This window comes from Scophthalmus maximus, chromosome 20, assembly GCF_022379125.1.
Source record: "Scophthalmus maximus strain ysfricsl-2021 chromosome 20, ASM2237912v1, whole genome shotgun sequence".
NCBI classification, from domain to species: Eukaryota; Metazoa; Chordata; class Actinopteri; order Pleuronectiformes; family Scophthalmidae; genus Scophthalmus; species Scophthalmus maximus.
This window is the reverse complement of record NC_061534.1, coordinates 4,207,153-4,220,103: the sequence shown is the minus strand read 5'-3', so window position 1 is coordinate 4,220,103 and position 12,951 is coordinate 4,207,153. Positions and strand designations below refer to the sequence as shown.

The 12,951-nt window shown below is 47.4% G+C and overlaps 1 protein-coding gene across 2 annotated transcripts in view; it reads right to left on the bottom strand.

Annotated features, from left to right (window-relative positions):
* Nucleotides 1-3,532: 3,532 nt before the first annotated feature.
* LOC118284921 (leucine-rich repeat transmembrane neuronal protein 4) overlaps nt 3,533-12,951 on the bottom strand; it is an 84,127-nt gene continuing 74,708 nt past the window's right edge. The window contains exon 3 of one of the 2 annotated variants that reach the window (XM_035608120.2): nt 3,533-3,853. In XM_035608120.2, coding sequence (XP_035464013.1) covers nt 3,533-3,853 — 321 coding nt within the window. The remainder of the gene's footprint in view (nt 3,854-12,951) is intronic. The other variant, XR_007030214.1, reaches the window with a different exon arrangement.

Sequence of the window (12,951 nt, the reverse complement as noted above, 5' to 3'; positions counted from 1 at the left end):
AACATTTCCCATGAACTTATCCAATTGTTTCTTTGTCAGGGGGGCAGCCGTGACGCAATCGATTGCTTATTAGTCGTCGATTCTTAATTGTGAACACGCAGAGGTTTTTATCAGCATTTTTTTCTAATTACCCATGAAGGGCAGAGGATGGCGTTTGATCCGTGTGTTTACAGAGTGAAATGGAATCGGTGTCAGTGTTTCTGAAAAGTGAAGTAATTACTCGCACACCGGGGGGACTGGGGCTTTAGCAGGAGACTGTAACAACAACAAAATAAAAGAAGGGAAAGTCTGTCTCTGGAGTGAGAGTCTCTCCCTCTCTCTCAGCTGTAACGTGATCAGTGCCGGGGAGTTGTTGAATGGGTCAGCAAACAAGTTGCCGTTAAAACCCCCCCCCCCCGAAACAAATATCCCAAACGAGGGAAGTCGCCCATGACACGTGCTTCTGGTGCGAAGGGCGTCAGCAGACAGGGAGACCTCTCTGTGTGTGACGCTCGTCTCCGGTTCACTGCTCTTTCCCCAACCGGGTGTGTGTGTGTGTGTGTGTGTGTGTGTGTGGGGGTCGTCGTCGTCGTCCACCCCCCCCCCCCCCCCCCCCCGAAATATCAGCATGCGGACAGAAATAGAAACATCGTTAAAAACAGGTTTCACCCGAGTCACCGAGAGGCAGACATGAAATTCAGGCCGAGGAGTTAGCAGTTGTGGGGGGGGTCGGTGATATAGAACAAGGCAAGACAATACATGGAGATAGAATTGAGAGAGCTCCCGTTTATAAAGACATTGGCACAGCTGCTATTACAAAGTAAACTCCACCAGCACTATTAAGCGACCGTACTGAGCGAATCAACTGCTTTTTCTTTTTAATGCAATGTCCTGTACACGGAGGGGACCGGACCCCCTCCTTAGTCGTGGAGCCACGAAGACTTGTTTGGGGTCGCTCGTCTTATGTGTGTGTGTGGGGGGGGGGGGCTTTTTTTTTTTGGGCAAAACATTGAACAAAAAACAATAATGGCACATCATCAAAAAAGAATTACATCCTCCACAATTTGAACTCCTGTCATAAAGAATGAGCACGCGACTGTACGTCTCCCTTAAAAATGGCAGATTGCGGAAATTCTTTTGGGAGCGGGGTTTCGGGATGTGATCAGCAACACGTCGTTCGGCTCTCTGCACGTTTCTGCAGTCGGGAAAACAGAAGACACGGACCCCGGTGAGGTTTTTGACGTCTTCAATAGCGTCGCGGCACCAGGTCTCCCAAGCTCCCCTTCTTTATGTGTCAAACGGTTAGATGATTTTTTTTTTTTAGAAAGAAAGAAAGAACCTCAGTAACATAATTTCTGTGTAATGGCGGTGGAGATCGTGACGGGAGCAGATAGAAAAATATTTGTCATCATTGAAACAACAGGAGTGCCGCAGCAGGAACCTCCTCCTCCTCCTCCTCCTCCTCCTCCTCGCCGAGTCGTCTTGGTAACGGATTCCCCCGCCGGAGAAGTGGAATAAGGCTCCTCTTCTGGTCACAAGCAGTTTGTGTTTCAGAAGAAGCAAAGTTCATATTTTTTCCTCTTCTTCTTCCTCTCGCCTTCATTTAAAGATTCACTATTTACACGATAAATAAGTTCTATTTCAGTTTTGTCCCTTGGTTAAGTCTTACAGAATTTCTTGACATCATCTGTGAAACAACTCATGAAACTGTCTCTTTTTGTTCGAAGACAAAAAGACAAAAAAAAATAACAAAACAAAATCTCTTTTTTTTTTCTTTTCTTCTCGTTGAGGACACACCCACGTTTATGGATGGAGGGGGGGCTTGGGGGGGGGGGTATTTTGGCCCCTCTCAGTTTCAAACAGTTGCACTGTGGGAGGACCGAAGCACAGTTTTTCCCACACAACTCCCGCGAGTATGTCCACTGACATGTAGGAAATAAAAACACGACCCCCACTTCACTGCTCGGATTAATCCGGCGATGATGATCGACGAGCCAATCGCAGCCGCATCAGAAGTCTTCACCGGCCTCCCTGTAAGTCAATAAGTAGCGGTGCGGAAAAAAGACAAGACGACGTCAGGCAATAATCCCAGTACGGTCCCGCGGGTTCATACGCAGGTCAAAGAGAATGTCAACGTGCCGGTTGGACATGCTCCCACTAGGCACTGCTGTTCTCGGGGGGGGGGGGGGGGGGGGGGGGGGGGTTGTTCAGGGGGGAGACGGGCCGGGGGAGCACGCGGCCGGAGCGTTCGCCGGCCCGGCGAGACGGTGCTTCTCCAAACCCGTCCGGTGTGATGAGGAGTCGAGCTCCCGACTCGACAATGTGTCAAATGACCGTCTGGGGCAGTGAGAGTGGCTCGGCCTTCAGTAGAGTGGGCCTTCTTTAAGAACATGTACAATTTGTTGCATTCAAATTTACTTATTTACTTATAATAATCTTCCCCCATGATGACCTTTTTGAAAGCATAGTGAATAATTCGGCTGGGATATAATCATATACAAAGACCTGCCATTCTGATGTGTGGGAGGGCCCGTGTGCCAGAAGGAAGAAGGAAAGTTATGGATTATGCCATGATGGTGTCTCCGTCCAAAACGTTTCTGTGGTCGCCGAAGATCGTGGATGAGAATAGCAGTGATGTGTGAGGGAGGAGCAGGAAGAGATACGTAATCTAATAATCAAAACCTCTTTAAGAGTTTCAGTTTCTCCACCTCACTTGCATGTAGCGCCCACGTGAGACTGTACCGGCGGATTCGGTTGTAATCGCGAGCGCGAGTTGGCAGGGGCTGGTTTCAGCAGAACAACTGGCCGACGTAGCGCGTGTGCATTTGAAAGAAAGGAAGAAAAAAAGAAAAGTAGAAGTAAACTCTTTGGTTTGACATGCACGTTATTGAAATCCAAAGACACAAATGAAATAGAACCTCCGTCGCGAGGAAACGACCCGTCCTCATAAAAATGAAGATGCCCATTCGCCAACCGCCGACTGTCAAAGTAAAAAGAAAAGTAATCACAGTAAGAAGCCTCCTGCTCTCCGCCTGATGTTCTAGCTCCGTCTCTCTCTACCTCTCGCTCGTGTTACCGCTTTCACCTGTTTCACCTGACATTATTGCACTTTCCCTTTCGCTCCTGCCACTGCGCTGCGAACAGGAGCGGCCGCGACGTCGACACGGTATGAACGCCAAAGACCAGATTTAGAAACAAGGTAATACTTTTTTTTGTGTGTCATATGCTTGATTACCTCCCATAAATCAGCGGTGATATGTTTTCAGAAGAAAGAAAAAAAGAAAGAAAGAGAAATCAAACTGATCGGTAATGAATGTCTCAACCTCGACTGTAATCCGGTGAGTCTGTGTGTTTCAGATGGCAACTCCCTCCAGGCAGAATGGGATCTTTTGAATTTTTTTTTTTTATTTCCCCCCTCTTGTTCATCATGTTCTGAAAACAAGGCCCCACTGAATGACCAGCTCGCCTGCCCCTCAATTTCAAAGTCAGGGTTTTTTTTTTTTTTATCAAAGGGCCCCTTTGCCCCGTTTCTTACAACCAGGCCTCGGCCCCGCTAGCGTCCGAATTTGAGCGTGCCGGTGCGCTCGGCGGCGGGGAAGGGGCCGCCGCCGCCGCCGGGACCGTCGGTCGGTGGTCTGAGGGGCGGCGGAGGGGAGCGGGGCCCTGGCATAGGGGCACCGAGGCCGGCGGCGGAGGGCACGGCCGGCAGCGCCACTGTCTGTATGGTGCCCCTATCACACGGCCCCAGGTCCTCCAGGCCCTGTGGGGGCCCCTCATAGCCCATGTTGAGCCGCAGGGGTTGATGGGCCTGGCAGTAGTCTACGATGGGCTGCTCGTAGCGGTAGAAGGTCAGCGCACCCATCTGGTGCGGGACCTGTCCAGACATACAGGGAGCAGAGAGGAGGACCAGAAAGAGAGGGGGAGGAGAGGGAACAAAAGAGGACAAGGAGAGAAAAACACATGAGTCATAAAGGTTGTCAGCAAGCAGTTTTCTTCAGATATACCAAAAACAAAACACACTAATATACAGTACACAATGACTGACATGATTATGCATTATGATCTATAGAGTTTATTCAGATTAGAGTTAAATCAGCCACATAACGCCCAATGTTTCAGTTTTTGAAACCATATATATATATATATATATATATTTGGTTTTTTTAAATCCAATTTGAACACTAATTAGATCTTATATGTTCCAGCCAATCACAGAAAAACTCATTTGTTTTTCTGTGTTTCCCCAGTTGAACCTTTGTGCCGTGGGGTCACGCAGACGGTTCGTGTGTTTTCACGGCGCCAGCTGAGGTTTAGAGCCTTTCGCCCCAAATGGTTGGAGGGGAGTGAAATTTAATTTGTGGTGTGAAGTAGTGTGAGGAAACATCCAGCTGCTGACTTTATGTTTTTGTTTGTTGTTGATAAACACAGATTACGTGCGGAATACGTATCTTTTTTTCCAACTAAAACCAACAAACCCCAGATTAGCTGCGGCAGCGGTGCAGTTAATCTGTAACACAAGACATTTCCTTTTTGGGTTTTTTGCCCGTGTGACTCCAAAACCCCCAGCACAGTGAGTTTGGCAGCTCCCCACACCGCGACCACCTGAGCCTGCAGCGACCCAAAGAACCTGCCTGCTGCACAATCCCCTGCAAAATGTGTGTCATCAAGCATCTGCGACAAACCCCTCTCTGTTTCCTTCTCCCTCTCTCGCCTGTGACTTGTGCCCAGATTTGCAGATTTGCTTTTGTGTTTCGACTCATCGGACGAGAACAGACGCGACTCTCGCGACGCCCCGTCTCTCGTAGCCCCCCGGAAACTTTAAAACCACACACACTTATTCGGCTCAACGCGGCAATTAAGAGATCTCTTAACGGGCCGTGAAAAGCGAGCAGGGCAAGATGGCAGCTGACCTGGATTGAAACACCGCAGCCTGGCGGAGCGACAGCTCGTCTGATCTTGTGCGCACAGGCGACAAGGAGCACACAACAAACAGCGGGAGCCACAGATATGACACCGGCGCGGGAAGAGATGAATAATACACCGCCTCCCCCCGGAACCCCCGAGGAGGCCTTGGAAGTCGAGTGCAAAGTGTCTTTCACCCACGCCGGTGACATTTTACTCTTCAGCCTTCAACCAGTGATGGTGACTAGATATTGAGAGTAAAGAAAAGTATCAGTACATTAAAAAAAAGGCTTTTTTTTTCTCTTTCTATGATGGTCTACGACAAAAGACAAGTTGGCACACGGAAGAGCCTTGGCACAAACTTAGCTCCATGGTTTAATAGCACATGTATGTAAGAAGGAAATTCTCCTTTCAATTTGTGGTTCGACCCTTGGAAGTGGAAGAGGAAACAATGAAGGGAAACGAATAAATACTCTTTAGCGCCAAACTCTAAATGATGTCCCAGAGAAGCAGAAGGAGCCGAGTCCACGTAGTGGATTCCAAAAATAAGAGAGTCAATAAGAGCGAGAAAATACCCATTTCCATTTATTAGACTCAATATTTGAAGTAATTCAGATAAGAGAAATTATACATGAGGCAATTTAAAAGAATTTTAGGACTGGATGTTTTTTTTTTAAAGAGGGCCGTCTGCGTCACTGAAATGCAGATATGCCGGCTGGGAAGGGGGGATAGTGTCTGCTTGTGTGTGTGTGTGTGTGTGTGTGTGTGTGTGTGTGTGTGTGTGTGTGTGTGTGTGTGTGTGTGTGTGTGTGTGTGTGTGTGTGTGTGTGTGTGTGTGTGTGTGTGTGTGTGTGTGTGTGTGTGTGTGTGTGTGTGTGTGTGTGTGTGTGTGTGTGTGTGTGTGTGTGTGTGTGAGCGAGCACAGATTTCAAAGTCAAATGGAAATAGCATGATGCGCAGTGACGCAGCCGGGCAGTTCAGGAATGAGCCTGAACCGCGGGGCGGAGATAAAAACACTCCTGAACGCATTGACACCAGCTCTGTTTTTAGAAAAATAAATGAAATAAAACTGGAACGTCGAGCTTTACAGCAACACGCTCCCATCATGCAGATGCAGCATCACATTTGCCACAAATTGAACATTTGCATGTTCATCAAGAGGCAGAACTGGCATTTGCATTTAACCACCTCTCAGTCCACCTATACATTACTTTTTTTTTACGACACAACCCACGCACCTCCGCAGACCGCCACCTTCCCTCTTTCCATACCTCCCTCCTCCCCAAATGGACTCCATTAAGCGAGACTGACTCATTACATTATAGGCACTCAGTGGATTACTCCCCTCATTTAGATACTAAACCCTTCACCAACCCCGCCGCCGCCACTATAGACGCCACACCACCACCTCCACCTCCGCCCGTCTCCGTCACAGACCCCCAGTCCTCCACACAGCGCCGCTCACAGCTCCCTGCACCGGGTCCAACGAATTAATTAACCGACATTAACTCCGTACCGTTTCAGTGGATTCTATCAAATTGTCAGGGCATAAATCTGGCCTCGCGCAGATTATGTGTGTGTGTGTGTGTGTGCGTGCGTGTGTGTTCACTTGTTTGTGCATGGATGCCTGTCTGTGAATATATATTTGATAGAAAATGGAGGGAGACGGGAAAAATGAGGCGAAGAAAAGAAAAAAAATCCCCATACGTAAAGAGAGATGATGGTTTTTATCGCCGATTCAAATTTACCTTTTTAATATTCAGCGCAGGTCTAAATAGAGCGCGATGGCGACAGACGCATAACCTATCGGTTGTCCTGACCGATAGGTTATGCGACTTATGTGACAAAGTCACGAGCCCCCCGAATGCTCTCGGAGCAAAACGTTGTCATTGGTATGCGCCAGTAATCCGCGTCGTCGAAAAGGTAACGGCTAGCTCATTAGCGCCGGCCTCTTGTTGTGCCTCTCGGCATTAGGGGGAATTATTAATTCCTCACGCCCGATAGTCTGTCGACAGTGACGACGGCCAAATATGTAAATGGAACGACATCTGGTCAGACTGACCCCAAAAATACAAAACAGACATTTCAATTTACTTTTACAAATGTTCTCAAAAATACGTGGTTTGGGTGGGAATGAGAAGTCCCCCCTGTCCCCCCTGTCTCCCCCCCCCCCCCCCCCACACACACACACACACACACTTTTCCACTTTTCCAGAGCGACGAGCGCCCGGCGGTAATGAATTATGTATTTCAGTTGAAGACAAGACGAAGGAAGCGACCCGGCAGTTATCCGCCCTCTTGAGGAGAAGACAACGCAAGGAGCCGCGGCGGCGATCGAGGGCGGGGTTTTCTGCGGGTCCGCCCTTTGCGAGGGCGAAGGTCAGTCGGCGAACCAGCGAGGTCAACGGCGAGGCGCTGAGGCTCGAACGCAATGGGAACCGGGGCGACGCGATGACTGAATCGACACTTGCGTCGCATACCAAACTGTTCGGCTGCTGTTCGCGTGCATCGTGCGTGAGCCTATGATGTCTTATTGTCTACCGCAGCTTCGACCTGTCAGAGGACATTTGCACTGAGGAAAAAAACAAAACAACACTCTCTTATCTCCTCACGCTGCACTGCTGGATGGATTCTTTACTTCTTTGGATCTCCGCCACCACTATCAACCTGTGCTTCAACTTGACGATGACTGGCACCCTGCCGCCTCCTGGCTGTCTATCACTGTTTGCACTGGAGGGTGACACCCCCCCCCCCCAAAGCTGTGACACAACCTGTCCAAGGAGAGTGAAGCCAGCGAGACCAATGTCATCTTTGACATATTTTCTTTTGGAAAGTTTGCTGCACTTGTTTTTCCCTTTTTACGGTTTTATTCTAATATTATCCAGACATATTTGGCTGTGATCTTTCTGCTGGTGTGAATTTAAAAGGTGCTAGAAAAATCAAATATTCATCCGATGTCTTCCGTGATACAAATGAGCAAACAATCAGCCTCTGCCAAATTACCAGACTCACAGAACTGCAACAAAGAAAAGGAACATTTCCTTCATTGAAACGTGGGTATTTGTCTTCTACATTCTCCAGTTTGGTCAGGAGTCCGTGAGTAACGGGCAAAAGAAAAAGCCCCAAATCCCACAAATTCATTTTTTTACACTTATTCCATCATCCCCATCCTCAGCAGCTGAGGAGGCGGTTGCCACGGGCGCAGACAATGCTAATGCCTCCGCGGGCTTTAGGGGCATCACAGTTCAGAAGTCGCCCACTTTTCCCGGCCAAACACTCTGATCCTCTCAAGTCGCAGCGTCGTGGCGCACGGAAGCGCAACAAAGTGGAGGGGAGACGCAGGAGCCCCCCACCAACACGTTAATACATTTTTTATATTATTGTGATTGTTAGCTGTAGCATTGCTTTAGCACAGGGTATATATATATATATATATACATATATATATACACACTGTATATACTGTATATATGGCACATATTATGTGTCTTTGTCACATAATTGCAGATATGCCGGCTGAATCGTTGTTAAACAACAACGATTCATTTTGAGGTATAACTAAAGTTACTAGAAATAAGCCGTTTAATTACTAATATCTCTCGGCCTATAGTCCTCGTCCCTCTACAGTCTGCAGATGTTTTACCATAATTCATTTCGGGTCCGTCTATATTTAAAAAGGAGACCGGGGATGCATATTTGATGTAAAAAAATAAATTAAAAAAAGGTTCAGTGTCTTTGCTGCTGGAATTGTTTCGGCGGAGCCACGTCCAACACTTGCTGCGTTGTCGCACAAAGCACCGACTGCTTGCAGAGAGAGAGAGAGAAAGAGAGACAGAGCTCTGGGTTTTTGTGTTTTTCAAATATTTTCCAACCAACTGTAACAACATCATATTTTTGGCGCACAAATAGGACATAAACAAGAGTAAAATAAGACACTAACTGACTATTTTAACATGCAAAATAAAGAATGAAACATCATGGATTGTTATTTGGGGTAAAGATAATAGATTGTTCTCGCTCCACGTCTCAGCAGGCTACAGTCAGCACGGTTTACGTCACTTTTGTTCATATTATAATAAAAACACACCATACCACCTGCCATAAGTGTTGATATCATACACATAGGTGACGTGTGTAAATATGTACATGTGCATAATTCACATATGGTCCAACGTGGTCGGGTGTCTCTCACATGTCAGCGGTTTCTTATGTTTTTTAAACCTACAACCCCCCCCCACCCACCATGTATCATAATCACACACGTCCTATATGCAAACTGTGACTGCGCGTGTCCACCAGACCATATGTGCATGCTGCTGTAGCTGGCAAGTGGGGGGGGGGGGGCACACAGATGTTGCTGGGCGGGCGGCGGTGACACAGGGTGCACCAGTCAGGTTTTCAGCAGAGCGGCGTGCGTGGACATGTCTGAGGGGGTGTGAAGCTAAACACCATCAGTTTGCTACCAGACAGCACATCCCAAGAGGAAGCCTTCCCAGCTGCATGGGTAAGTATGTGTGTGTGTGTGTGTGTCAGTATAATAGACTCGTGTGTGTGTGTGTGTGTGCATGGATTTTTGTGTGTAGCAGTAGCAGTGCACATCTGTCTGTGTGTTAACATCTGTGGCAGCATAATCAAAGGCAGCATGAAAGAAAACGCTGATGCCGGATAAATCATCACGTCCGCAACAAACAAAAAAAAGAAAAGCCAAGCAAAGTTAAACAATCATTTTGTAGTTCACTGTCTCTGCATTTGTTTCTATTATTCTATTATTTATGTATCTATTATACTGGATTAGAATAAATTTAAAGACCTGCCCCCCCCCCCCAAAGCGTTTTAGCCCTGTATCACTTTGAATCCATACTAAATGTAATGTCAATTCTTTGTATTCAGCATCCATCGACTGGGCTAGAAGAGGCCTCTCAGGACTACATACCAGTCGCAGGCTCGTGAAGGGTCAGCTGACTTCAGAGGCAGAAATACACGTCACATCCTTGATGTTCCCCTCGTAGAGCTGCGCGTGTTAAAAACGAGTCCACTCGTCCGCGTTCTAAACTAATTGATTTCTCTGAGCGTGCTGTTAGCCTCCCACTAATTCCTTGATGACTGCAGGTCCTCTTATGTGCAGTGACTCTTGATTACAGGTCTCTGACACACACACACGCGGGTAGACATGCTTAAAAAAATACATACACTCCACCGTTGGAGCTATTTTAAAGGGGGAGGGGGGGGGGGGGGGGGGAGAAGGAGAGAGCAGGAGTCCAGGCCCCTCCTTCACACATGAGCGAGCGCCCCACCGATGGCTCATCACATCCTCCTCCTCCCACCCCACGGTGTACGTACAGTAAAGGAGATTCTGCAGACCACAGCAAATGGGCCATGAAACGTTACTCACCGCTCAACGCGCGCCGCGTTCACACGTACACAGTACATCCGGCACAACACGCGGTCACCGCGCCCGCGCGGTGGCGAAGGCCCGCGGTGTCCACGATATCTCGCTTCTGTGACGATCATTATAATTGTTATTTATGATTTGAAATTATTCGTCTACTGTACGTTAGCTGGTGTGATGTCGACAGATTGCTTACTTTGACTGACAAACAGTCCAAAATACATTCAGTTGACAATTTTATAAAACAAGAAGGGAGCAAATCAAGTAAATTCTCACATTTAAGGAGCTGGAACCAGAAAAACATTTGCCATATTTTCCCTTTTCCCAAAAAGACATTAACAAATTCTAGACTAATTTCCTGTCACTTAACCAATCACGTAAAAAGGAGTAGCCATTGATAGATTTGTTTCAGCCAGTGTGTCATGTTTCTACCTTTCTTTTAATTGTACAGCTATTTTAATGATAATAATAGTGAAATAATAATCCAATCATCTTATTTGTCCTGAATAACAACTGTGCACAATTAGTTTCATGAGCATCTTGAGTGGGGTTTTTTCCCCCTGGGTTTTACCTCTCAGGCGCGGCCCCACCTTCTAGGTAGACATTGACGAGGGGGGAGTACGCAGGCAGCCTGCAGACAATCATCAGGCATATTAAAATACTTAATTCAGTCGACAGTAATGCCACATAATGATCCAAATGCAGCATCATCTAACGGCGTCAGGGCCCAATCAATAGAGACGAAACATCATAATGACTAAATTGTTATGAAGTTTGTTGCCATCAATCAATTATTCACAGCAAAAAACAGCTCTTGATTTTCCAATTAAACACAAACACCTTAGCCCGATCACCTACATAAAAATGTGTCACGTGTCATTTAACTGAAAACCATATTTCCCAGGTTGCCCCTGGCAGCCTTTATGTAACGGGGTAATGTATGCACATGTAAATGAAGTCGGCGCACGCCGATGCTGTTTCACGGCTTAACAAACAAACGTCCCCTCACACAGTAAATCTTCCGCCGGGCCGCTCCCGGCTCGGCGCGTGTTGAGGAAGGCCGAGTGACGGCGCCGTGTCAAAGGAGAACAATTTGTAGTTTCGTCCCTCTGCTGTCCCCGTAATGAATTCAGCGTTCCCAAATCTCCTGGCCGGGGCGATGTCTGTGCATCGCGTGCTGCCGCTTTCCCATCGCGGCGGCGCTGGCGGTGTGTCTGAGTAATGAGCGTGACCCGACATAAACGCTGTGTGGCCAACTTGGCTCTGCGCGGGGAGCGTCAGTCGCACTTTAATCAGGGATATTGGGGAGGAGTGTGCCGGCGGAGGCAGGCCGAGGCTTTTAAAGACCTGACTAATAAGACATGTCAAAGGGAGCTGGGCGGCGGCCAGAACTGATGCGCAGACCCGTCTCCCTTATCTTGCGCTCCATCCTGCGCCGGCCTCGGCAGCATTCGGACACAGATGGTCTCTTTAATGCACACAAACAACGCAAAGCGTCTCAAAGCAGCATGTGCCCTTCATGGTTAATCTTTTTCTCCCTCCGCTCTTAGCTCTCCTTGTATTTTTCACCCTTGTCTGACTGTCGTAAAAGTTGAAATAAGGTCAGCAACTTTTTTCCCCCCCCAGCCCCTAATTATTATTTTCTAAAAACAGTTTGAGCTCTTCAAGTCAACATGTTTTTTGGGGTTTTTTAAGCAAAAGTCTTCAATCGAAAATGCTTGTTTTCTGATTATTTTTTTCGGCAAAAGTTCTACTTCTCGCTCAATTTCTCCGTCTCTGGACAATTTCATTTGTGCAAAGTCGCGAGGCAGCGACTCACACCGCCGCCGCCGTCGTCATTGGCGATGCTGTTCGACAGCGGAAGCTGAGCTGTATCGTACTCGTAAGAGGATTGACGCGCTTCTGATAAGACCATCAGATAGAGTGGATGCTCTATATGATGATTGTAGCAGTGAAGGGACATTATTTGTGATGATATGGTTTGTGGAGTATGGATGTACGGAGACAATGGGAGTCTACTGGGTCGTATCACAATTCCTGGCTGGGAACAACGAAAGTTTTTTGTTCTAATTCATAAACATAATGCCATAAAACCCTGAACATGTAAGGGTTTTTTTTTTAAACTTAGGTTGTAGGCTGAGTAGGAAACACACACTGAAAGTAATTAGTACAAGTTTCCCACGTCACGCGCCGCTACCAATTCCCTTTTAGGTGCACAGACACGCATGGCAATTCTTTTGAGGCAGAATCACAGACACTAATTTGAATTAAAGCGATAACAACAACTTATTTGCCAGTAATTATGATAGATTGCGGAGTGCGGAATTAATGAGGAGGCGTATGTTTTCATCTGAAAAGGTAATTAGCCATAGGGCTTAAGTAATCGTAGGGAAAAATCCAGGTCGCTACAGACGGTCCCCGGGGGGACAGTTCTGCATACGCTCGCAGCAGAGCGGATCCCTCAAGAGATGAACCTTTCCACTGATAAACCCTGACCCGACGGTTCCTTTGAGGCGGGAACATCTATGGTCTGCATTTCAATATACGAGTGCGGTGCGAAAATGGAAGGAGAGAAAAACACCGAGACACGCAGTCATCCTGAATTCAGAGCATTTGCGGCAAATAACCTTCCTGATCACCTTGCCATTATTTGACGAGTCTCCTGCCTCCTTTCACCCTTT